Raw genomic sequence first — 27,639 nt, 5'->3', positions numbered from 1 at the left:
CAGGTAGGACCATTCTCCCCGACTGAGGTGTAGAGCACATTCTTCACATCTTGTCCTGCCCGGACTGGCCCAAGGGCTACTGCCTGAACTATCTCCTGTTTAATTTGCTCAAATGCTTGTCGTTGCTCAGGGCCCCATCTGAAGTCGTTCTTCTTCCTGGTCACGTGATAGAGAGGGCTTACGATCTGACTGTAATTTGGAATATGCATTCTCCAAAAGCCCACAACGCCTAAGAAAGCTTGCGTTTCCTTTTTGTTAGTTGGTGGAGACATGGCTGTTATTTTATTGATCACATCCGTTGGGATCTGACGATGTCCATCTTGCCATTTTATTCCTAAAAACTGGATCTCCTGTGCAGGTCCCTTGACCTTACTTCGTTTTATTGCAAAGCCGGCCTTCAGAAGGATTTGGACTATTCGCTCCCCTTTCTCGAAAACTTCCTCTGCTGTGTTGCCCCACACGATGATGCCATCAATGTATTGCAGGTGTTCCGGAGCCTCACTCTGTTCCAGTGTGGTGTGGATCAGTCCATGGCAAATGGTAGGGCTGTGTTTCCACCCCTGGGGCAGTCGGTTCCAGGTGTACTGGACGCCCCTCCAAGTGAAAGCAAACTGTGGCCTGCACTCTGCTGCCAAAGGGATGGAGAAGAACGCATTAGCGATATCAATGGTGGCGTACCACTTGGCTGCCTTTGACTCCAGTTCATATTGAAGTTCCAGCATGTCCGGCACGGCAGCACTCAGTGGTGGCGTGACTTCGTTCAGGCCACGGTAGTCTACTGTTAGCCTCCACTCTCCATTGGACTTTCGCACTGGCCATATGGGACTGTTGAAGGGTGAGTGAGTCTTGCTGATCACTCCTTGGCTCTCCAGTCGACGAATCAGCTCATGGATGGGGATCAGGGAGTCTCGGTTGGTGCGGTATTGCCGCCGGTGCACTGTTGTGGTAGCAATTGGTACCTGTTGTTCTTGGACCTTAACAACCCCACAACAGAAGGATCCTCTGAGAGACCGGGCAAGGTGGACAGCTGTTTAATTTCCTCCGTCTCCAGGGCAGCTATACCAAAAGCCCACTGGTACCCTTTTGGGTCCTTGAAATACCCTCTCCTGAGGTAGTCTATGCCAAGGATGCACGGAGCTTCTGGGCCAGTCACAATGGGGTGCTTCTGCCACTCATTCCCGGTTAGGCTCACTGCGGCCTCCAACACAGTTAACTCTTGGGATCCCCCTGTCACTCCAGAAATACAGATGGGTTCTGCCCCTTTATAGCCTGATGGCATCAGGGTACACTGTGCACCGGTGTCTACGAGAGCCTTATATTCTTGTGGATCTGATGTGCCAGGCCATCGAATCCACGCAGTCCAGTAAACCCGGTTGTCCCTTTCCTCCACCTGGCTGGAGGCAGGGCCCCTCTAGTCCTGGTCATCATATTCGCTACCTACTTCTTGTAAGTATGAGTCAGAAGTCCCTTTGTTAAGGTCGGAAGTGGAATCAGCCCTTCTACTCTGTCTGGGGAACTCACTGGAGACTGGAGCAGCAGTTTTCCTGGAAGAACCCCCTTTTGTGGTTGTTTTCCCTTGCAGCTCATGTACCCGTGCCTGTAGGACTGAGGTAGGTTTTCCATCCCACTTCCTCATGTCCTCTCCATGGTCACGCAGGTAAAACCACAGGGTGCCCCGGGGTGTGTACCCACGATGTCTCCTCTCTTGAGCAGAGGGACGCTTGCTCCTAATGGCTGAGACGCTGGCCCGTGCAGGGGGGGAGCAGGACATATCCTCTTTTGAGTTGCTGGACCTCCTGAGACAGTTTCTCCACAGCAGAGACACAGGCTCGTAGGGAGGAAGAGAGACTTTCTTCATATTGCCGGAGTTGGCCAGCCAGTTCATCCACTGTTTGTTCCTCTCCATCTCTCCAGGTCATTATTGCCAATGAGTTTGCATGTGACGCTGGTGCGCTCCGTACAAACTTCCGCCACATGGGTCGGGTGCATTTGACTTCATCTGGGTCTTTGGATAACTGCTCGTTGTTCAGGTCATCATAAATCACTTCCAGCACGGCTAATTCTCTCAGGTACTGGATACCTCTCTCCATGGTGGTCCACTTGCCTGGGTGGCATATAACATCTTCCTTGAAGGGATACCTTTCCTTCACACCTGACAGGAGTCGCCTCCAGAGGCTGAGGACTTGTGCCCCTTGTCCAATTGCTTTGTCAATGCCCCCTTCCCTAGAAACGGATCCCAGCTGCTTGGCTTCCCTACCCTCTAATTCCAGGCTACTGGCCCCGTTATCCCAGCATTGGAGCAGCTAGGTGACAATGTGCTCGCCTGGACGACGGCTGAAGTCTTTTCGCATATCTCGCAGCTCACCCAGAGATAGGGATCGGGTCGTCACCATCTCATTTACGGGTTCTGCCTCCTCCTCCTCCTCCTGTTCTCGTGATGGCCCTGGTTCATCTTCATCCCTTACTAGACGAGCTGATTTTCTTGTGCATTTTCTTTTTTGTATAGGGGCGACTGATACCGGCATGGGTTGGTTCCCTGTCGCAGGGGGTGGAGTAGCTGCCGTGCCTGCCCTGGGGGGTGAGGGAGCTGCTGTGCTTGTCGTGGGGGGTGGGGTAGCCACAGGGCCTGTTGCTTTGTCATCAGCTGCAGAGATGTTTCCTTCCCCTTGGGGGTTCTGAGTGGTGTTAAACAGGGCTCGGTAGGCGTGGGCCAGGCCCCAGCACATTGTAGTGATTTGCGTCTCCCTAGAATGGCCAGGGTGACAGCATACTTCTTCCAAATATTCTACTAATTTTTCAGGGTTCTTCACTTGTTCAGGGGTAAAGTTCCAGAACACTGGGGGTGCCCATCGCCCTAGGCATTTGCCCATGCTACCCCACTCGCCCTGCCACTCATAACTATCCAGGCTTGGGGCAGATCTCTGGATGACGTTCTTAAATTGCTTACTAACCTTGGATAAAACCGCAACAATATTCCCAAGGAGTACCAATAGATATATCTTAACTACCCAGGGATGTTCAAGGTACTGGCAAGTTATTTTAACAAAGGAGATGAAGGTAGCGAGGGTGCCATTCTCTATTTCCTCCATAAAAAATCTCTCGGAGGAAAAGGTATAATTGCTAATGGCCTCCATGAGGTGGTACCCGAAATGCAGAAACGGCTTCATTACGAATCCCAAATACCAAATAACCCCCAATGCCAGCGTTTTAGTAACAAATCTCCCAGGCAAAACATCATCAATCACTGCAGAGCACAACAGACTACAAAACCCAACTCCAATTTTTAACAGGTACAGTAAAAACAAGAGCACGGTGCAGAACAAATTAATATGTTACCAGATATAAATTGCTTAATATGCTCTAAATAATCTGTCGTTATCTCAACCCTTCGTGCCCCACGTTGGGCGCCAAAAAGGACTGTCGTGGTTTAACCCCAGCCAACAAAAATAAACGCCACGCAGCCGCTCGATCACACCCCCCCCCCGGTGGGATGGGGGAGAGAATTGGGAGGGCACAAGTAGGAAAGCTCCTGGGTTGAGATAAAAACAGTTTAATAATTGAAATAAAACTAAGTAGAACAGTAATAATAACAATGAGAACAACAACAATAACAGAATACACAAAACAGGCAATGCACAACACAACCGCTCACCGACCGCCGACCGCGTGTCACAAACGGGGGGCGAGCCCCCCCACACACCTGGTTTTTATACTGAGCATGATGTCACATGGTATAGAATACCCCATTGGCCAGCTGGGTCCACCACCCCGGCTGTGCTCCCCCCTCCCGGTGCAAGCATCACCCAGCAACAGCCAAAGCATCAATGGGCCATCAATGCTCCTTTCACACCGAACCCAAAACACAGCACACCCCCCAAGCTACTGGGAAGAAAGTTAACCCTGTCCCAGCTGGAACCAGGACACTGCACATGGGAAGTCTTGGAAAACAAAATTCATATGAATCAGGTAAGTGTTTCTAGCACAGGTCTTACTGAACATATGAAGAAAAACACGAACTGGGGGAATGGGAATCGTAACTTCTGAAAAACGAATAGAAGAGCATGTGACTAATACTGGTACAACATTAACTGAGTATACACTGATCATGAATTTAAAGGTTTTTAGCCATCTAAGGAATTGAATTTTTGAGCAAACTTTTAAAGAGGGCTGCAAGAATAAAAGCATACAACTTTTAAGACAGAGATTCAACAGCTTATGGACGAGATTTATATGATGATGTTGTCCGTCATTAAAGAAACCATTGTAACACATAAGACTTCTCCCTATCCTAGTCCTATTTTCCTTTATTTCTACATTGTATAACTGATTTGCTTACTCAGAGTAAATTCAACCCCTTCTAGTCTTGTGTGAAACTGCTATACTCCATTACAGATATTAATGTTTAATATTAAAAATCATTGGCCCTACTGGCTTCTGGGACATTAGATTAGGGATAAATATTATTCTATGTTTAGGTCTCATCCATATAATGTAATCTTCAGGTTTGATATTTATTATTCAAAGGATAGACATAATTTCTGTTTCTATTGATGATAAGCGCAGTGCAAAAAGACTCATCCCAAAAAAGCAGACTAGTGCACTAACTTGTAAGTGTCTCCATTTTTACTACCAACTATGAATCACATTAAGGTGATTCAGACTGCAACCTACTCAGGCACCTGAATTGGTGTACGCAAGGTCACATAAGTCACTGACAAAGCTATAAACAGATCCTGAGCATCCTGACTCTTGGACCTATGAAACATCCATCAAACTGAAGTCCCTTTCTTTTCTGATGCATGTAACGTGTTAATGGGAAGGAAAAAAAAAGGTTTTATACCAAATTTTAAAACAATAAAATTCAGGTTCTGTCTAAATCTGAACATGGATATTCCTGAAGTCTTATGATGTCAGTAACAACATACAAATTTAGTAAGTAGCAGATGTCTTCCTTGGAATATAACTTTTAGCTGAAGGGAAGTCCTAGACAATGTAACAGAAAGTATTACAGCAATTCTTCCTAAAATCCTAAGATTAATGAAATGATTCCACAGAAAAATTACTCTTAGAGAATTTCATTGCAACAGTTAAACTTCACACACTCCATTTTGATTCCTGCCATTTTCTTGCCCATTGCTTTCTGTCACACATAGTTACAAGTGGTTAATGTGACCGAAATTGCTATTACTTACGAAACACGGCATGCAAGAGATTTTCTCAGTCTGTTTTCTTCATCTTCCAGTATGCATAAACACACAGGCAATGTCATTACAGTACCTTTTTTAAGTGAAATAAAATGCCCAAATTCTTCCAGTTGGGAATTTCAGTCTATTTCTAGTAAAACTGTATTTCACATTCATGCAGATATTGAAAATGTATCAAAGTGCTGTGGAAAATCATAGTACATCTGTACTGTCTTTTGTAGGCAATTCTAAAGCTGCCCTTGAGAATTCCTCTTCTTGACCTTGGCAAAGCTGAAGGAACTCTCTTCAGCACACAGGTTCCCATTTGTTCAAGCATGGGCATGGATTAATACACTGCTACGCAAGCCTGAGCACGCTGTACTAGCTGTGTAGAAGGTGGATGGGCCACACAAAATGCCACGCTGACATTCTTCTGTCTGCCTGCCACGGGCTGGGTAGACATAGATGATCCATCTTAGCCTAAGAAGGAATAGCTTCACTGGATTTAATGGAGTTGTATCATTTATATATGTCTAATCTGAGTCCTAATTTTCTGATATTGACTGAAATATTAAAAATACGTTTTCATCCTGTTTCTCATTAATTACTATGAGTAAGCATTTCCATGTGGCACAACAAGTAAATCTATTAGAAAATAAAGCATTTCTTATGGTCTAGACAACTGAGTTATAACATTTACATAGTTTTTTCTCTTTGAAATTCCAATTACTTCATCAGTTACTGCAGTCTGCATTCTTTAATACCTAATAGTGCAAGTAAAGTCATGAGAAAAGAACAGTCCTCAGCAATCAGCCCTAATAAAGGAGTTTTTCAGGTACAAGCCTGCTGTCTGCAAACTTTCATGGAAACAGTAGATAAACAGAAAATGACACAGTGTAAGAATAAATAAAAGCAGATCTTGAGTCACCCCAGCTACTAGGTTTTACATTACAGCCGAGAATAATATTTTATACAATTTATAGAGGTTTCTTCCTTGCCACATTTAAAAATACTCTTGAGTCATGGGGATAGATGCATTATAAGACTCTGTATAGATCTGAAGAGAAAGAATAGTTGTACAGAGTACGTCTGCACAGCAGCTTCCTGAAGGGGTTTTGGTAGTAGTTATTCATACTGCAGGGGAGACTTTTTCTTCTAAGCTGATAAATAGCATGGCAGTTTAACACTGTGTTCATAGAAACCTTATGTCATTATATATTCCTATAGTTCCCCTCATCTTCCTTATCACATTCCCTCTTACTTTAAGTTAGCTCCCTTATTGCATTCTAAATTACAGGGTATTAAAAACTGCAGTTTTTAAGACACGGACCATCTCCTCTGAATCGTTTCTGCATCATCTTTCCCACTGGAGCCCCAGCTTTACAAAAATCTCTGACTACTGCTGCTATACAGACAATAACAAAACAACTAAATGTGTTGCCATGAAGAAAGGGAAAGAGCCTCCAGCCCTGCCATAACACATAACTTTCTATGATTCAGAAAGTTGCAATGATATTTCAAGATTGTACATGATTTTAAATAACTCGAAGAACCATATGACCAAAGAACTTGCAGCAAACATAAGGCAGAAAAGAACCTACCATTCCTCCTGGAGAAGTATGTGGGGTTTTTTTAAAAAAAAAAACAAACCTATTTCAGTAGTTATTAAGTCTTCTCTTTTTTCCTCTCACACCAGCTGTATGAGAGCTAGTCCAATTGTTCAAGAATTTCCTAAGTAGGTAGCAAAAAAACCTGCTCAGACAGCCTGTTTAAATGCATTTAGAAAGCACTGCCTCCTCTGATCTTTCAGGGAAACGTTTTTCTTTCCAGATAGTCATAAAGGAACATATTGCAAGGTTAATGGTCTGAATGTGCCGACTGGGGATTGCTGCAAGTCAGCGGCAGCCCGCTGCGAGCAGCAGCGAGGGGCTTGGAATGCTGACACCCCAAGCCACGGGCGGGTGACAAACCTGCACTAAGAAAGGGCACTGATGCCAAATAAAAACTCAAGTAAACACGGGAGATTTATTTCCATCATAAAGTACACAGTGTGATGAATTTAGGGCTTTTCTAGAACACACTGTGAATATGGTGTGCAGATCTGGTTGTTGGGATGTTTTCTGCCTGCATATGTAGGCAGCTGTAAGGAAAAGCAAGCATGAAAGGCTCTCCAAAAAACTGCAGATTTGAATTTTCCAGTGTACATACAAACTATTTTTTCCAAGAAAGCCAAATCCCACAAATGCAGAGTTCTGACATTATGAACAGATCTCTGTCCCAAGTCAGCAGGTAACTGTTTGAGGTCCTGCTAGACACAGTCTTTTTCAGAGGAAACTCGTCTTGTCTCTGGGCTAAGCGTGCAAAAGAAAGTGGGCATCACATGAGGTATTTCCTTTTTTTGAAACCTTTTGCTCTAACGACTTTGTTTCTTCCACAAAAATAAACACGACCCTGGGCCTAAAAATGCAGTTTTGTTGCTGAATGCTATTAACTGTACATTTTCACAGTAATTAGATGTCTACGTTGGATAATACTCAGGGCAAAGGTAGTAGACAAGAAGGCCATAGTTCTGTAAGTACATGTCAGGGTAGGGACAGGTGCCCATCTACACTTGCAAATGTGACTCTCATAATATATTCCTGCTGCTTTCATTCCTTCCCAGTCTAGGTGCGTTTTAAAACCATGTTCTGTTGTAATGCATTCCAAGGAAAAGGGGAAAATGGACTGCTGAAAAAGACAGCCAACAACATTCAGTGCTGTTCATTCCTCTTTTCAAATTGGAAAAGGACAAATCTTACAGGTTTTGTCATGTTATTGCTTCTTTCACAATGGTAGGCTCTCTGCAGTGATCTGTGTTATTTATTTCTGTGCTTGTTTGGATGGATCAAAGTCCAGGACTGATTCAATTTTTCTTAAGGCTTATTTTTATTTAGTACATGTTACAGGACTTAATGTGTTAGCACATCACTATACATCCGGGTTACTTTTTAATTACACTTAAAATATATATACTCTCACAGACCAAAGGGAATCAAAGGTCAAAGGACCGTAAGTCAGACCCATTAGAAATACATAAAGCTTTGGTACACGTTGCCATTGGAGGTCAAAAATTTCAGAGCCAGGACATCTCTAGGATGCTGTGGCTGCCGATTGAGAGGGTACTAGTGGAAATTGCTACATTCCCTCAGCGTTGCCTAGAAACCAGGGGAATAGTTGTGATATGTTTCTAAAAACACTCACTTACATTTGGTTGTTTGAATTATCTACACGGTGGAAAAAAGTATAGGAACAATAGGGAGGAGACTATGAGAAATCTGTCCTTTGGGTTGGACAGACAGCCTACGTACTGCATGTTGGGTACTGCACACTGAGAATTCAGGAACCTGAAATTCAGAATTCAGATAATGAAACAAAAAAAGTATTTTAAAAGTATAAAAATATTACTATGAACAGCTCATTTAAAAAAAAAAAAAAACACAAAACTGAGAGAAGTGTTTTCTGTAGCATGATCTCTGCAGCCAATAGAGTGTGTTACAGCTAACAGTTAGGATACCATGCAGAGGTGAGAATCTCATGCACTTATGTTCTCTCTAGTATCTTCAGGTATCTGAAATGGAAACTGTTTTAATACTATCTCTACCTCTACAATCTACAGATTTAACTATTTGGATTATATCAAAGTCTAAACCAGAGACCCTGAAAACTATGGTAACTAATTTCCTGAACCCTTTCCCCAAATCTCTAATTTCACACACAGTCAAAAATCTGCTTTGGGGGGAAAACCCACCACCAAAAAAACTGTTGGATTTGGGGATTTCTGGATTTGTAGGTGTTGCGTGGAGGAGTGAGGAGAACAGATACTCTCCACAACATTGCCCTCACAGCCAAGAGACATAAGAGAAAATGACAAAATGCTATCAAATTACTTTTTTTTGACAAAAAGGTAAGGTGTTTGTGGCACCATGGTTGATGGTAGTTGAAACGCCATGGGAATAGATGCTTTATAAAAAAAGCAGTCAGAAAGACAGAGCACCACCAGAGGACGGAGGACCAACGGGTTTCCAAGGCGTATATTCCCTCTCCTGACCGCTCCCAGACAAATTTAACACCAACTACATTTACAGATGATTTTACAGAAAACAGAATTAGGCTGCCAAAATGATCACTACAACATGAAGCACAAGAACTAAGGCCATATCCAAAGAGTACTTTATATAGCTAATGGGAATATCTAAAATTATAAGGGAAATCACAGACTGACCACCAACAGCTAGGGGTTAGCAAGACATTTCAGCTAACATTCAATAGTCGACTACTGAAAAGTTTGCTGAAGTCTACACAAAGTACTGGGGTAGATAAACTACAGGTTTCATCCAGCATGAATGTTTGTGTGACTTACTGGGAGCTTTGAATGAGGCAGAAATAAGGAAGAAAAATTGTTTTAAAATACCATCCCTTTGATTTTGCTATGATTTTGAACTACATTCAAACTAGTTTTCCTAGCATGTAAGGAAGGGTAGCAAATCACATAAAAAACTGTATTTAGCCTATAATTAATAATCATTTCTAGATGCTGAAGAGGAATGTCCCTCCAGCTGGGATGACACATAGCCTTTTTTGAGGTGTCTGGCCATGGAGGTGACTGCAGTACACCTGGCTGATCAGTGAGAAAAAGCTTCACACAAAATGTACACACAAAGGGTTTTCTTGCAAAAATCCTTGGAGATTTCACGTTAAGGAAAATAGCAACCTGCCTGACAAAAAGTAAATATGAGCCTATCGCTTTTTCAAAAAGCTAAAATCCAACACATCAGCCTGAATACATTCATCAGTGACGGGATCAAATGCTGCTTTTCAGAAGTTCACTCTTGTGGTTCATTTCTAAGGTGCCGTTTATTTTGAAAGATATTGAGAATTAATTTCTTCAGTGTAACGTACTGAGGACGCTCTAGGCTCTCTATTTGTCATTCACTCCTCTGAAATATGAGCAATCTGCCTTAAATCACTCCCTGGCATCCATTATTCTTCAACTTCCTGTCAAGTTACAAGAAAAAGGCTTAAATAATTAGGGCACCTTTCACAGATGAGGGAAAACTTTCGCTTGGCTGCAATTGACCGCTTGAAGAGACATCTTGGGGCCGAGTCCGAGGGGTGAGGGGGCACCCGCAGCGTCCTGTGCCTCCTCCACCGCGCCAACCCCGGGCTGGGGCTGCAAGAGCAGGCACCCCTCTCACGGCGAGCCCCGGAGGCCGCAGGCGGGGGCCGCAGGGCGCAGGCCTCCCCGCCCGGCGCCGCGCTCCTGTGGCCATGGCAACGCCGGAGGCGGCCGAGCCAGGCCGCGGCGGGCCAGGCCCAGCGCCCCGCCCCGCCCCGCCCGCCCGCCGCAGGGGACGAACCGCCGTTGCCGCCGAGCCGAGCGCCGCCCTGCACCGCCCCTCCGGGCCCGGCCGGGAGCATGGGGCTGAGGATGGAGCGCGGCAGCAGGCGGAGCCAAGGTGCGGGGGTCTTGGTGGCGGCTCTGCGGCCGAGCGGGGGGCGCGGGAGGCGGCGGGGCGGGGGCTGCCTGCTTGCCTGCCTGCCTGCCGGCGGGGCGCGCTGCCGCCCGGCCTCCCCCGTCCCTGCCGGGCGTGCGGGTGCCGGGTGCGGCCCGGCTCCCGCCCGGGGCTGGGAGCAGGCGGCGCCTCCTCCGTCCCCGACGGTGTGTGAGGCCGGGCATGGCGGCGCCGGTGCGCGGGGGGCAGGGCGTGGAGCCGGGCACGGAGCCTGACCCGGGGCTGCGGGGCCCGCGCGAGGCGCCGTGGCTGTTGCAGCCGGCGCTGAGGGGGGCTCGGGGCTTCCTACTCTCACGCGCGGCTGCCGTTAGCTGTGCCACCCGTGGGGCAGCTCTTTGTCACGCGTGGGGAGCTGGGCCCGGGGCCGGGCTGTGGGGCAGCGCTGCTGTGCCACCCGTGCGGCGGTGACCATAGCCAAGTGCAGGGGCTTGTCCTCAGCGAGCGAGGCTTGACAGCTGGGGCTATGAAAGATTACACATACAACCCCTGAAAGGTTATAATCCTCCTAGAAACGTGGCCTTAAATTGTCCAGCTTATAGCCATCATCACAAGTGTGCATATGTATTTTAACAGCATTTATTGCTGCTGTGGTGAATGTTTCAGGCTGCCAGTATCAGCCACTTAGTTTTCGAGGCCTAAATTTCTGTGCCGTCAACTTTTTTCTTCTCCGAAGCTGGTGTTCGTGGATTATAGTGGATTTTACCCTGTGTGTAGAACATCACTTACATGGCGTTTGGATGTAGATCCAAGTTTTCTCGTTTGGTGGGATTTTAATGCAAGTGTAGTTGAAAAATAAAAGACTCAAAAGCTTTTGAAGCTCTTATGAAGTGATTCCTTACCCAGATTTAACCAGCCGTGGGCTGCTCTTGTGCTCTGTTCCTATGAATAATCTTAGGGGCATTTGTCATTCATGATGAAAACAAGCATAAACATGCAAAAATGCTTGCACGAGCCAACTCTGGCTCTTGGAAAATACCTAAAATATTTTTAGATCTGAACTGGATGACATGCATAATATAAAACAATGCTGCGCTGTAGTGTCAGAATCATACATAGCTGCATTAGGTCAGATCCTCTGAGGTAATGTTATGTTTTCATGGTGCGTCTGAGTGTCAGTTCCAGTCTTTGGAGATAGTGACAGATGTCACTCCAGAAGATGTCTGATATCAAAGTAGAGTTTGAATGTGAATTCAATACTACATGGGAATATGAAATTCATAGGAAAAACTAGTATCTTGTGCATTCAACTTTTATGCTCTCTTATGTAGTGTGAAGGCAATTTTATTACAAATTTATCCTTTTTCTGACTATTCGTATTTTTTATTCTCAAAATATTGTTATAGAAATTCAGAAAGCATGTTGATTGTTGACCGTGAAATGAGAATAAATAGGATGCCAGATCCAAATTTCATTCAGGTTGCAGCAAACTTTGCACGAATGACTCCTTTGTTAAAAAAAAAAAAAAAAATTAGTTCAAAAGTAGGAGAGAATGAATGTGTGTCTGTTTACATGGGAAGCTATTGCTTGTCTGCATAGGAGGTAATCACAGAGTCAGTAGCATGTGGATGGACAGCCCAATGTCTAGTTTCACAGACACACAGGAAGAATCCTTACATACAATGGGGATTAGCACAGGCAGAGATACTAATTCCTTATGGTGAGCTAACCTGGAAATCTGTGTGCCTGAGCAAACTTGGCAGAACCGCCATTGGATTGCTTGCAGACAATTTATGAAAGAGGCAGAACACATCATACTTGTAGTTTCTCTATAAGACAGTTGTATCTATGCACTCTCTATCCAGAACGTTAATACAGAAGAGGTGGGATACCCTGTTTCATGTCCTAGTGTACGCTGTGCAAAGTATGTACGCTTGTTCAGACCTCGCCTTGTCATTGTAAAGAAAGAACCAAAATTTTATACTTGTTTTGTACCAGGGTTTCTGTTTTGTCTGGTGAGAATACTGAGCAAAAAGAAAAATTTGTTTGGGTTTTTTTTTTTTGTAATATATTGGACTATGTAGGATTTGCATGTAGGTCTTTTCAAAGTTTAAGTAAGGCTGAGATTTTTTCCCCCATAAAAATATTGAAGAATTAATCTTTTATGGTTTTGCCTAATTCCAGGTATAAATCTCCAAGTTATTTACTGTAGTAATTTCAGGAGTCAGTTAATACAGTCACAGATGTATAGTATGACCTAAAATAAACTGAATACTCTAATTCTAAACCAGCTTTGTTGTTTAAATCCAGTCTTCTGCATTGGACTGTTTAATTGCCACAGGCAGTGATTGGCACCTATCTGAACAGCAATGAAATCATATACTTATTCTTAATCAATGACACATATTTGTGTCACTGTTACGTTACAACGACGGGGAAGTCATCATCATTGCTTCATGGAGGCTGCTGTTAGGCTTGGGCAGTTTGCACAGGCATCAAAGATTCTAAAATAAAATGAAAATGCTTTGCATCTTTATAGAGAACACTGTCCTATTTAGATTTTTCCTGCATTGCAGGAAATCCTTGCACTAATCTGGAGCTGGAAGGGTGTTACAACACATCTGTGACTTGTGAGCTTCATTCTTTTTCCTCTGAATTCCTTCATTTCCACTTGAACAAACAGGTTTTTAAACTCGAGTATTAGTTTGGTAATACCAATTTGATTTGTCAGAAGCTGAAGTTGCCTTTGACCAGCAGGGAAGTTGAGAAAGAATCTATTTGTATCTTCAAGGAAGGAATGGTGTTCAGAAGTTCTATTTGAAATATAATAGTACATTTTAACTGAAATTGGGAAATGTTAATCACCATCCTTAAGTTTTTACCAAATTAAAAACTTGGCTCAGCAAATCTCTTAAACCTCTCCTTAATTTGACCATTAGTCAAATAGTCTATTAAGTTTTAGTCACTTAATGTGACCAATCCCGTCTCCATTCAGCAAATAATTTAAATTTGTAATAGGACTTAAGTACCTGATTGGTCCCATTTCATTGAAGATTTCTTGCATGCTTCAAGTGAAATATGTGCTAAAGTAAGCAGGATTCAAATCATTAACCCTACTAGCTATTTTGCTTCAGATTATACCCTGCAACTTTCTCTGAAGTACAGTGAATCAAGGTTTCTCTGCTCTCCATTCTGGGTGAGGCCGGCTGTGCATTAGAGTTTTGCTAATGTATTTTCAGTTAGAAATATGAGAGGGTGGAAGTTAATAACGCTAATGAGGGGGGGATCTTCCTTGTAGGCACAGATTATACTAACAAAAGAGATTTTTTTCAGTATGTATAGAAGAATATAAATGTAGCGTGTCTATACATTTAGACATATACATATATTTTATCTGTTGGTTGGTTTGACACTAGATATTGAAACACCTTCAAAATGCATGTTCATGGGATAACATAATGTTGAGTTTCTTGTGGCAGTAGAAGCCAGCACATACATTTGTTGTGTAGGACGTGCTCGTGAGCTAGTGTTCTAGCACCCTTGAATAATAGCACCATTCCCACAGGAGAACTGTTACAGCACAAGGTAGCGTATGCTCCTGGACTACTCTGTGCCATCTTGCACAGGCACAACTATCCAGTGAACTCAGGTTAGTAACCTTTTAAGCCAGAAGTTTCTAAACTGTAATACGAGTAGTGGTAGTTGTACACGTATCACTTAAAAGTAGCATACGGACACTTGTGGAACACCATCCCTCACACACCCTTCTAGAAAATCGGAAACTGCTTGTGCCACTGCTAACTCTATAGAGGTGCTGCCCAAGCAAATGATGATGGACTGACTTAAGTTCATTTGCTTCTGCCTGCAATTTGTATCACAAAATGTGCTGCTGACAGACACAGCTGTTTGCTCTATTCATACTCCAAAAGCAGAAACAATAACTGCATCCAAAACTTCCCTTACAGGTCGTGTGAAGCCTGTAGCTAGGAAAATTGTAACAAACATTTTTCAAGAATTACTTAATCAAATATGACTCAATTAGCATATTTTAAGGCTACTGTATACAACTATTTCATTAGATTTCTTAAGTTTATCAGAGGAGTTTTTGAATCTTGAAAATGAAATACAATTTTGGTTGAATGGTTTGCATTTACGCAGAATACTGTTAGATTATTAGTTGTAAAGGACTGAGAGACCTAACTCTTAGGCATTAGGAGTAGGTGTCAAGAAGAGCTTTTGTGTAATCCAGCATAGTAAGTGTATAAATAGCGCCTGCCTAATTAATGGCTTAGAAGATTATGTATGGTGCATATGTCAGGGAGTGATACATTGTATCACTTTCATCATATTTTGCCTGTGACACAAATGATCCCATGCAAAATTCAAATTGAACTTTTAGAACTTTATTTCAAAATTGGGATATTGTAGCTTCTTGGGGCTTTATTCATAAAGTTTTGCTTCAGAAAATTTAGCAAATAATGACTATGTTTTGTCCTCTGGTGGATTCTGCCATTTCTTAATAAATCTTAAATGTGATCCTGTTAAAGCTGGCTTCACATCTAAGACTTTGTACTCTGAGAATTGATGGGAGTTTTGTTATCACTGAAACCAGAAATGGGTCGAAGAGGCTTCTGTTTCGCTTGCATGAACAGGAAAAAAATACAGGTGTGATTATGAAGTGCTCAGTTTTGCCCCACTGTAACTTCCAAATAAAATGGAACACTATCAGTGCATTCAGTAACCAGCTAAATCTAAAGCATTGTTTGAAGTTCTCTTATGATTGCATAGATGCTGCAGAAAAGCAGTGGAGACTTGCCATGTTTTAATCTCTTCTCCTAAAGGAGGAGTCTGTGGGTGGGTCACTGCTCTCTGCCAGCTTTTTCCTCTTTCCAGTTCGGCATCTATCAGCCAACTTCACCCAGCTGTGAGTAAGAAGTAGGAGTCTTAGTGTAAAAATGTCAGTGGCTGGGTAGGAGAAAACCCAACAAATAATGTACATTTTTTAGAGAAAGTCATTCTGTTCTTTGTCCATTCTCACATATGCAACTAGTCAGCCAAGGATGAGCAACCAGAGAAGCTTAAACTAGATGACCAATTATAACACCTGTAGCACCTCATCAGCCACAACTGAGCAAGTAGGAGTTGTTAGAGTGAGGGGGTAGGACTGCAGGTACGGAAAAGGCAGCAAATTGGGGAAATTGAAAGGGGTTTAGGGAGTATGATGGGAAGATGTAAGCCACATCAGTAGGAAAGCAAGCCTTAGTAGTAGTACTACTAATAAGGCATCCCATTATTCTTTTTTTTTAATAATGAAAGTATATCATCATGCAAATATAAAAGAAAGATAGTGATTACTTCTTATTTAAATAAATTAAGTTTAAATGCAGTGTGGATTTTCATAACCAGGTTAATCTTTTAATTTACTTTGAGATAGCATTGTTTACTCTGTATATTTCTGTGTTGTATTCATATGCACAATTATTTCTGTAGCATAAAGAGTTAATGGATACTTTGATTTAAAAATTCTCATAGTACCAAAAAGAGAGAAACCTATATTTCAGGTCCTAATTTCATTCCTTTTAATATGACCTTTTCAAAAGTGTTAGACCTTTTCAAAAGTGCTTGAAGGAGTTTCCATCACTACTCCTAAGTCATTTAGGATTTCACAGAGATTATTTAAACCACTTCCGTTCGCTCCTTAGCATGTGTATAGCATTAGTGCTGTAGTGTACTGTTAGTGCGTACAGAGTTAGAAGAATGAATTCATAGCAGGAAGCCCACTGAAAAAAATCACTAAACTAGTCAATATAACATGGGTGGTAGTGACAGAGCATCCTTGACTTCTATTAAATTCACAGCACAAATCCCCTTCTGCATGTAGTTGCCTGAATTACCCATTTGGACAAAGGTGTCTCACTAACTATTTTTTGTTTAGAGCATTGAGGATTAGGGAAGAAGAGAAGAAGAAAAGGAGCTGGCAGTGGAAGAGGCAACAGCACCAAACCTTCATAAATTAGTGCAGTGGATAGAGTGTTTGCAAAGCATTTGTCAACTTGGGCTAAGTGTCCTTACCAGCCTCAGGGAGATCAAATCCCTGCATCTGATGCAAGTGCTGCAATTCTAGTCCATTATAGGCAGAAGTGCTTCCTACATTTCCAGCTGAGAGGTGGCCACTGTGCAGCTGAGAATGCAAGAGTCCTGGAGCCACCAACAAAACGGTGCACAAAAGGGCTGGTGCCTTGGCTGAGTGATGAGCACATTTCTCTGGGACAGCTGGGGAGACCTGAGGATACATCCACCTGGGGCTGAGGGTTGTTTGAACCAAAGCTAAGGTCTAGGAGCTGCTCTTAGGAAAATACAGTGTTCATACATCTCTACACAGTGAAGTGGAGGTTTTGTGGCTTGTAGTGCTGGATTTAGATGCCTATATTCAATATCCCACCTAAGGTCTCTGTATTTTTTATGGATTATCTTTTAATTAACAGGTCTTGGTGGGTAAGGGTAACCTGAATGATTTTTTTTTTTTTCAGTATTTTTTGATTTGCAATGTCTGTTGTAAAAATAGCAAGTCTAATACTTGTGTTTAAAATCCTTCCTATGAGAACGTTGTTATGAAAAACTGGGCTTCTTCCCAGTACATATTTACATTCCAAATCTGAAATGGCTTTGTAGAAAAATAATTTCCATAAATTCTGCATATCCACTAACAACTAGGAAACAAAGTAACAAATAGAAAGCGCCAATTTCCGTAATTTTTCTGTAAAATTAGAAATAAAGATAGGATGCATTTTAAATGAAAATGAAAAGATAATTTTAAAAAAATATCTTAAAGATCTCTTTGGAATACTATAATTATTACTTACCTTAGATACCAGCTGGAAAGAATTATAGAGAAAGGGTTTTTAAAATTTTTTCTCTTCTTTATTGTGTAATGTCACACGCTTGCAGGGAAAGCCTACAACAAGCAAATAGAAGCATTTATAAGGAACTAAAAGATCTAATTAATTTTTAGAAATATTTAATTTGTTTGCCTTCTGTACTTTAGGAGAACACACAGCATGAGAATCCTGATTTTATATTCAGTGTGGACAGTCCACTTACATCTATGAGGAAATGTATGTTTAGATCACATAGTTACATGTATAGTATATCAAAGATAGGAGTCCATTATACGTCTCAGTTTCTGAGGTTTAAATATCAGAAAATAATTTCTTAAATGAAACAAAATTATCTTGAAGAGTTTCCAGTCCAGTTCTGGAAATATATTTACATAGACCTTAAGTTTGTGACTGGATGTTTTTTATTGTAAGAAGTAGAAAGTGTGCATTTTAGTCAGTAAACTTAATTATTGCCAAAGCTGCTATAGTACTGCAAGTACTGGGATCAGTTCTGCTAAGCCCAGTTCCGACAAGTGCTCCTATTCCCAAATAATTTATTATTTAAGAACCAGCAAAATCAGTAGAAAATTTTTCACTGAAAAAATTCTTGCTCGCACGCATGGGCTTTCAAAAAAAGAGGCAAAGTAGCCAAAATGCATACTACTTTCACTCTGCTTGCAATCCTAAACCAGTACAGCTTTTGTCACTCCCGTAGCTATCCAGGTGCTCTAATTATTACGTTCTGTAGTTATCGTCCTTTTGTCAGGTTTATATTTGGTTACTATGTAATTTGCTGAAAATCCCCTTCTCCTTTAAAATTCTCTTCACATATCTAAGCCTTCAATTTAAGTTTAGTTTCTGCTCTTGTGCAAATAAGTTTGAAAACACAGACTGAATCTAAACAAATACCTGTTCAAGTCAGTAGACAACCTGAAATTATACTTGTGAAACATTTGAACATTAACACTTTCTACCCCACTTCAGTTGTTTTGTAGTAACAGTAGAAGACATCAAATATGCTCCACACACCAAATCTTCCAATTTCTCCTCTGACATTAGCAACATATGTCGTCATTGTAAATATTTGATGCTATAAAAAGCAGTTTTGCATTTCAGACTGAAGATATACAGGGTATTGTAAGTTGAATTCAGTGTGGAAACGATACATTTGATGGAACGTCTACGTGAAACAGCCTGGCACCCTAAGAAAACAAAGGTTTACTTGTTATTATTCTTTGCCTCTTCTGCTTTCAATAGTGCTAAGCATTGTTTCAGCCAAATTAGTGTCTTTGACCCTTTTGCTGCGATAAATTTTCTACATGTTTTGTGAAAACAGGTGGTTCACAAAGAGAGCGCCTCAAATGCTCTCATTGATGAACAGGTTACAAAAATATCTCAGTCCCTTTATTTGGCACAAGAGTCAGAGATGTAGGAGCAAGCACCATGGGATACCATGGGAGGACCATAGGAAGCCTTCATCACACATTCTGCTATTTATGGAAATATTTTTAAATGAAAGGCTGTTCTATTCCTTAATTGAAGCTATAATAAAATATAGGATTTGCCAGGATAGAGCCCCCAGAATCCAACTAGATATTAAAAAAAAAGTTGTTCAGCATAAACTTTTGCCCAGGAGAAGGAAGTGTTCTAAATGGCAAGAAAATGTCATTTGTTAATGGCATGAAAGGTTTCAACAGGTCCAGGTGCTAGTGGGGCTGCAACCCTGATGTTTCAAGGGTATCCTAAAATCTGAGCAGTCAGAAACACTTTTATTCAAGGACCTCCACTTCCTGGAAAATTGTTCAATATTGTAATGGCCTAGGTATTTCCTAGGGGGTTTCAGAGATACCCGTGAAAGGACTAAGTATTGGTGTTATCCTGCAGTTAGCAGGAGTTGGGTTAGAAACCCATTCGGTTGGATTGAGGACTTGAAACCTTTCCTCGCCGGCATAGGAGTTTTGGCCTGCAGGAGGAACTGAGGTCTGGGAAGATAGCACAGGGGACGCGAGCAGAGACCGTGACCTCTTGACAAATGGTGGTGTGTTTCCAGTGCCTTTGGGACTTCTGCAAATGGGGGATTTCTGTGTGGATTGGGGGTGATCTCCGCACTGTCCACGTGTCCATAATGGAAATAGCCAGAGAAAACTGTAAAATATTTCTCCCCCCTGACTCTTTCTGACAGTTTTTCTCGCCTATGAAATAGTGATGCGGGATTGGGGGGGGCGGGGCGGGGCTGACTTTTTTTTTTCTTTTTTTTTCCCTCCAAGCCTGATACAGATTAATTGTAAAAGACACAGTAGTTCTTTCGTTAGAGCTTCTCCGTGTGCCATCTGCTGGTGGTGCAAAGCAAGCGAACATTTCAAAATAGCCTGGTTTTCCTGTAGTGCTGAACAGACGCATCTCCCACTGAAGACAGTAAAAGCAACAAGTTTCTGAGCATCTCTGATCATCTTTAACTCAGGGCAAAGGCATTTAGCTTACCTGAAAAGAATCAACTGTAGTTATAACAATGTCTCTGCATTTTTGAGATGTTCCTGCTTACCTCTCTATGATTCTGTCACATAAGAATGAGTTAGAGGTGGTCTTGTAAGTGTTTATCTAACAGTATGTGTCTGCTTCTGGAATTATAACTTAGCTCTGAATTACAGAAGATACTGGAATATTTTGGTTATTTTGAGCAACTGTGAATGAAACCCTTCTGATTCTCAGGTGTCTGAGAATATATAATCTATATATAATAGATTACGCATTATCTATATATAATATATATATAGATAGATAAAATATATATAATATATATATAGACTATATAATCTATAGTCTAGATTTCTGGTGTATACTTCTTTTTTTAATCATTAGGACAAACTTTTACTTACTAAAATGTTATAATCTAACATTCAAGTCCTCCCAAAGATTTGCAATCTTTAAACACATGAGCATTGTAACTTCAGGAAGTCATGATACCACACTTTCAGGATGGGTATCCAGCTAGACACTGAATACTACTCATGTGTAATAGTGTATGGTAGAGAAATATAATACTTAAGAAAGAAGGCCATTGCTTGGGGAAGAGTGGCTGGAAAGCTGCCCAGAGGAAAAGGACCTGGGGGTGCTGGCTGACAGCCGGCTGAACATGAGCCGGCAGTGTGCCCAGGTGGCCAAGAAGGCCAACGGCATCCTGGCCTGTATCAGAAATAGTGTGGCCAGCAGGAGCAGGGAGGTGATCGTGCCCCTGTACTCGGCACTGGTGAGGCCGCACCTCGAATCCTGTGTTCAGTTTTGGGCCCCTCACTACAAGAAGGACATGAAGGTGCTGGAGCGTGTCCAGAGAAGGGCAACGAAGCTGGTGAAGGGCCTGGAGCACAAGTCTGATGAGGAGCGGCTGAGGGAACTGGGGTTGTTTAGCCTGGAGAAGAGGAGGCTGAGGGGAGACCTCATCGCGCTCTACAACTACCTGAAAGGAGGTTGTAGCGAGGTGGGTGTTGGTCTCTTCTCCCAAGTAACAAGCGATAGGACAAGAGGAAATGGCCTCAAGTTGCACCAAGGGAGGTTTAGATTGGACATTAGGAGAAATTTCTTTACTGAAAGAGTGGTCAGGCCTTGGAACAGGCTGCCCAGGGAAGTGGTGGAGTCCCCATCCCTGGAAGTATTTAAAAGACGTGTAGATGAGGTGATTAGGGACATAGTTTAGTGGGCATGGTGGTCCTGGGTTGATGGTTGGACACGATTATCTTAGAGGTCTTTTCCAACCTTAATGATTCTATGATTCTATGATTCTATGATTATTGACAAAGGCTTGAAACCATTGCGAGGCAGTCATTCTAAATCTAATAAATTCTTGCTGTATGTTTGGAATTTTAATATTTTAAAAATTTAGCATTGTTTGTCCCTATGTATGTTTAAATCACAAATAGAGATTAGGAAGAATTGTACCACAAGGGGAATTTAAAATGAGCCATTTGAAATTGATACAGGTGAGCCGGAATGTTGTCCTTTGGCTTTAAAGAAAACAGTATAAAGATAAAACAATTGCAGGACAGGGTTGAAAAAACCTACAGTAGCATTTTCTTCTTTCTTTTTTTTTTCTTGTCCCTTTCTTACTGCTGCTCTGGCAACTTCACAGCAAAGAGTAGTGGGAGCACTATTATTGCAGACACTGCCTCTAATACTGTAAAGCTGCAGAAGCCCGTATTGTAAAAAGCTGGCTTTTCAAAGAGTGAAATCCTCACACTAATTCAAAATTGCTTTGATATTTGTTGGGCTTCGTAAGAGTGGGGATTGAGTTTATTGATCCAGATTTAGTGTAATTTCACAACAGGGTCCCAAGAAAGTACTTTGCAAATTTCCACATATGCTAATGATTTTCATTTTATTTATTTTCTCAAGACATATCTTGTTGCTTCCCCAACTAATCCTAGTCACTTCACATTTATAAGGTCTTTTTATAAGGCCTTTGGGGAAATTATATTAAAACGTTATTGAAGGAACGATTTGTTTTGCTGCAATCTCTACTAATTAATAGTCAGATGCTGTGTTAACCATCTTGTGCAACATGCTGTTGCACTTAAAGTAGAGCTACAGAATGTAGTAGTTATGAATGTAATTGCAATAGTATTCTAACAGTCATTAGATAACAGTGGGAAATAGTAAGAAAAACCCTGGAAAGCCAGGTGCTGGGCATGCAGGAGGTAAAAAGCCATGAGAGGTAGAATTAAGGGGCTTTTGACATGTGTGGCATGGCTTCTTGCACCCCCCAGTCAGTTTCTAATTATGTCTGTCTTTGTTGACCCAGCTGAAGGCCACTGAGAAGAGATCCCCACTCATCGTGGGTAGGTCCAGCTTGCTGCTTCTTCCAACGAAGGGTGGAAAGCTGGAGGTGGCCAGTAACTGTAGAGCAGTAGAGGTACTGCCCCAGAGCCGTAGTGCCTCCAATTGCTAGGAAACGCTTACGTGGCAATTGCAGACTCTTGAATTGACAGATGAGAAGTAGGATGGGAATGGGAAGACCATATGGACCTTGATAGTAATAATAAATTTGTAGAAATTGGCTGCGCGGTTTTATAATTGATGTTAAGTAAGCGTGGTATATTTACTCTGTTAAAGAAAGCTTGTTTGTTTTGCTTAACATTTTAAGCAGGGTCTTGGAAACCTTAAAGGAATGCTTTGTATATACGAGTATTTGTAGTAATAGGATTATGTCCTGTTAAAATTTGCTTTAAAATGGTGCAGATTCTTAATTAATTCAGGTATAGGTTTTTAAATCGTAGGTTGCGTAACAGACAGTGGTTGTGAGCCTGACAGTACAGCGTTCGTTTTCAAGGAGAAGATGTAGAGCTTTTAATTCACATTCCTTCATTTTTCAGAACAACTCGTTGTGTAAGTTTTGTCAGCATCTACACTTGTCTATAGAGTTCCCAGTCTATCAAACTGCCAGAAGATTGAATGGCAAACCAAATTCCTCTTACCTTAACAATAGATTTTTGAAATAGTGTGTTCTCATTGATAGGATTATTTTCACACAAGCATAATTCCTTCAATCTATTAAACTTGCATTTTAGTATAATACTAACCACAATCATTGTCTACGTACAGAATATTTTTCACATTAGTCATTTGACGTAATGATAAAATTCGATCAATAAAACTTTAAAACAAATGGGAGGTTAGCATAAGTACAAAACTGTGGCCATGTCTCTGTGCAGTTTAATGACCAATGTAAAGTTCAGACTGAAGTGATCTAATGGTTTCTTCCCTGTTTAGTTCCCTGAACCAGTGGAAGTACCACCATTGTATCTTGGTGTTTAGATTAAGTTACTTAACTACAGTGTTGTACTTCAGTAATAGTATAAAGTTTAAACATGATTTTCTACCTCTATGAAAAAGGTCTGCTACAGTAATTCGTGTGTTCTTTGGGGAAAGATTCTCTGCTTTATCTTGTCTGTTAAAATACGCATTTTCTTTTTTCTAACATTTGTTTTGGTTTGTTTGACACTTTAATAAAGTGAGTGAATACGAAGCTGTTGGCATTCCCAGATGTGGTCCAGCAAGTCCGTTTAAAGGACACTTGAGTACTAAGAGTAATGGTAAGTAACACATGTGCTTTCATCAGAAGGTTGACATAGTTCCTTTTATGTGAATTCATTGATTTTATGGTTAAAAAATTAAAACTTTTGCATTGATCTCAATTGGTGAAGTTTAATAGTACTTACATTTAGCATGCATTACTGAAAATACTTTGAGAACTGAGTTTTGCCTTGACTCCACTGCTAGCTAGAAACAGTTAGCAAGATATCCAAATATATATAGATGTCACATCTGTATTAGCTGGACTATAGATACATATTCCTTTACAGTCAGTAGTTTACATGAGCTAATATATGTTTCTGTGCCATACTGCCACTTCAGACACTTTTTTCAAAAGAGCATAGAATGGAGAAACAGGAAGTTTCCATGCTGACGTTTTCATAGTCCAACTTCGGCAACTTCTGTAGCTATTTATTGAGTTAATGGCTCAGTGGAGGAAAAAAAAAAAAGGAGACAGGATGATTTCATGTGATAGTAGCTGCTAAAGAAAAATGACTGCCATTGGGCAAAGAAGTTAAGCACACAGTAATTCAAAGTCTGTGGCTTTGAACTGCAGTTAATAACTGTTTAAAATTTTAGTATTCTTATGCCTGCCTTTATAATGTTTAAATATGTTTTAATCTTACAGCTTTCTGCATTGACTCCTCCCGAAGTCTAACTAGCCAATACCTGATCAGAGATCACATGGTGTTTCATTATAACAAAATCCTTTCAGCCAAAGGTAAAAATGTGCATATATGAATGAACTTTCTACCCCAGATTTAGCTCATTCTTTCAGAATAGGCTCATATCAAGAGGGAATGAATTGGATTGTCAGAAGTGTTGTTTTCTTCCTGTTTCATACTCAGACTAATGTCAGCAAGGAGATATGGCTACTACTTAATAATACTTTTGTATTACTGGAATGGCAAGTTTTGTATGAAAACATTTTCCTTAAGTGCTACCAAAGATACTACTTTTAATTTTAGGGTACTTTGTGCTGTATTCTCTTCATTCTACTTTTAATGAAATAATGAGTTATGAAATAATATGCTGAGTTATGAAATAATATGCTGAACTGAAAATCACGGAGATAGTCACAATAGCAAGCATACAGAATTTATTTTAGGAATGAATGCAGAACATTTTCAGTTAAACTCAGACCACTGTGTCTTTTCTTTTTTTCTTTTTTTTATTTAAAAATGTTCATTATCTTTTGTTCATATTTCAATCAATGGCACTAGGTAGTTTTAAGGACTTTGAAAATTGCCCCATGTGTTTGCAAATGAGAAAATAGTGTTACTAATCTGTAGTATTGAGCACTAAATATGTATATGATTTTTTTCACATATTTTAATGTTAGAAGGTACTTATATTTATCAAAAGACAAATATTATGAAATCCGGAACTTAAAAGCCTATTGAACTTGTACATGTTTGTATGTTTCTTAATTATGGTGAGATCCTGATAAAAAATTTTTTAGATTTGGAAGTGCGTGTTTACTCCACTATGAACTGACAATACCCCATTGTCAGTGCGATAATTAAAAACAAACTGTATTACAGCCAAAGTTATTTTTTTAAGGTCATATAAGGAGTATGAAGTACTGTGTTGAAAAAGTTAATATCGTGCAAGAGCTAAGAAAAGTCTGTAGGTAGTTGTTAATGTTGTTTACAGTTCACAGCCTATTTTCATTCTTCATGGCATAAACTTGTCTTGGGGATCTCAGTCCTAGAGATATTAATGCTGGGGCTTGGCAGGATGTCCTGAGTATTTAAACTAAATGCATAAGAGTTTGCAGGGTATGAGTTACGAGAGAAGTGGTTTTTGAATGCCTCCCAAAACATTGTACACTCCTTTTCTAGGTATTTTCAGAAATAGGGTTTTGGAGGTGGTTCTGCTGATTCCCTTCATCATCTGTCCTTTTCTTAATGTTTGCTTTAAAGAGGGGTACACTGGGGCTTCGGATTCTGCCAGAGTCCCTGCTCACAAATATACTGTCATCTCTCTACCATGTAACATATTCAGTATCCTCAAATGTGCAATTAAACACCATCAGCACAAAGTGTATAGAAACCTTTTGTAAGTAATCTTCATTTAAATGATGATTATTCCTTCAAATATATATTTTACTTCAACATCTTTATCTTGAAAATTCTCTGACTGTATTAATATCAATCTAATACTTTGAATACACAGTAACTAGCATATTTTAAAATGGAGAAAAATTGCTGTGTTCTAATTAAATTAGTCTTTGTTCTGTGTTCTTTTATTGCTACTTTTTTCTAGCCACCACAAATACTAAGTAAATATTGAACCACTCGCATTTTTTTTCTTATTTTCAGCAGCTGTAGACTGTTCAATACCCAAAAGTAGGTTGACCAGCATCAAACGTAAGTATTTGTGATACGTTAATTCTGCAAAAGCTTCTATAAAACTAACTTCACAAAACAAAAGAACCAGAGGAGTAGAAGAGTAACAATAAAGCATTCATGTATCTGCTTGTTTCTTCAGCTTTTCGTATACTGCTCCAGCTATTTGTAAGAATCTGCAGTGAATGTAATGCTAGTGAGATGGACCTAGTCTGTTAGTGGTTAGTTGTGCTTAGGATCACAATTAATTTTGCTTAAGATTCTTTTCATCCACACAGTAATGGTGCACGTAAGGAGAATTTCAGCATTTTCTCTCTCCTTTCTTCTGATATGATGTGAGCTTGAACTTTCAAGAAGAGAGCTTATTAGTGCAAGGTCAAGAGGAATTTGGGGAATGTGGGCACCTGCAGACTGGGATTGAAACTTCTTGTTCCATTTCACAGAAAACAGAGTCAGTTACAAGCGCACAGCCCCACAGTCACTTTTTCTGGGAGTTGTCTCATTTCTTAACACTGTTAAAAGATATCAGTATTGTAGCCTTACTTCATAGTGTTAACTGAAGAGCAATACTTTCATATCACTGATTTATGGAATACTAAATGAAGTGTATTAGTCAAAGGGGATAAATAGCAGCTGTTTGTTAAAATAACAAAGGTATATTTCTGTTATCTATCTTTTTCACTAATGCAATTAGAGAAAGTTCTTTTTTCTCCAATTCAATATTTAGTTACAATTGCTGAGGTACTGGAAAAAATTGAAGTATTCTTTTAGGATGGAAAGATAAATCTTCTGAGGACAGAATACTTTGTGGTTAGTCTCAAATCCAGTCAAACCAGAGTGATACTGCCTTGTAAAATGATCAGAGTAACTAGAGCTGATGCAGGAAATCAGTCATCCTTTTGGCAGAAGACTCAATTTCATTAGAAATTTTTTCAGTAATTCTGCATAATGGGTTGAGACTGAATTAAGCAACAAGCTGCACCAGGATCAAAGATGCTGTATGTGAGCTTGCCTTTTCCTGCTTTCAAAAGGTGCAGCACAAGCAGCAACAGTATTGCAGGGATATCTAGAGTCTGCAGATTGCAGTAGGAATTTCAGATCACCTGTTCTGCAGAGTCACCTGAAAAAAGTCTTCCTTCTTATGCTCCAGCTCTACCAAGATTTGCTTTGAAACAAGCATGAAAATATATGGTTGGTGTAAGAAGAAAATTTACACCTATGTGTTTGTTTGTGTAGTAAAACCCTCATGTAGCTTTTTTTCCTGCATCTGCTAGAATCTTGCTTAGGTTCCCTAATTAACAATTATTCTTCCATACCTTTTCCGGTCTTGGGTCTTTCTCAACACCAACAAATGCCCATTTATTTTAGAGTCTGCTCTCTTTACAGATAAAATGCTTCTGAGCTGATAGCTTGCATGTTTCACATCAGAATGAGTTTCCCTGAATAATGAGTTCATTTTGGGAGATAGCAACAGTGCCTTAACCTTAACAGATAATTGTCATGACACTAGCAGGTGTGCTCTGTAGTGAGGAAATTTCCATTTCAGATAGCAAGGCTTTGTGCAATACGTTTCTCTTTCAGTTCATCTTACTCAGACTGGTGTCTGACTATGTAACTCTGTCCTGGTCACAGACAGAACATTAATCTCCTATAC

At 40.7% G+C, this 27,639-nt stretch overlaps 1 protein-coding gene across 1 annotated transcript in view; it reads left to right on the top strand.

Moving 5' to 3' along the window:
- Positions 1-10,628: 10,628 nt before the first annotated feature.
- Positions 10,629-27,639, top strand: part of SPATA7 (spermatogenesis associated 7) — a 49,939-nt gene continuing 32,928 nt past the window's right edge. Inside the window, exons 1-4 of the mRNA XM_075151350.1 lie at positions 10,629-10,678; positions 23,553-23,633; positions 24,263-24,355; positions 25,959-26,006. Coding sequence (XP_075007451.1) covers positions 10,639-10,678; positions 23,553-23,633; positions 24,263-24,355; positions 25,959-26,006 — 262 coding nt within the window. The 5' untranslated portion in view covers positions 10,629-10,638. The remainder of the gene's footprint in view (positions 10,679-23,552; positions 23,634-24,262; positions 24,356-25,958; positions 26,007-27,639) is intronic.

The sequence above is a fragment of the Calonectris borealis genome, chromosome 5, assembly GCF_964195595.1.
Source record: "Calonectris borealis chromosome 5, bCalBor7.hap1.2, whole genome shotgun sequence".
Taxonomy (NCBI): domain Eukaryota; kingdom Metazoa; phylum Chordata; class Aves; order Procellariiformes; family Procellariidae; genus Calonectris; species Calonectris borealis.
This window is presented reverse-complemented; position numbering and strand designations above follow the sequence as displayed.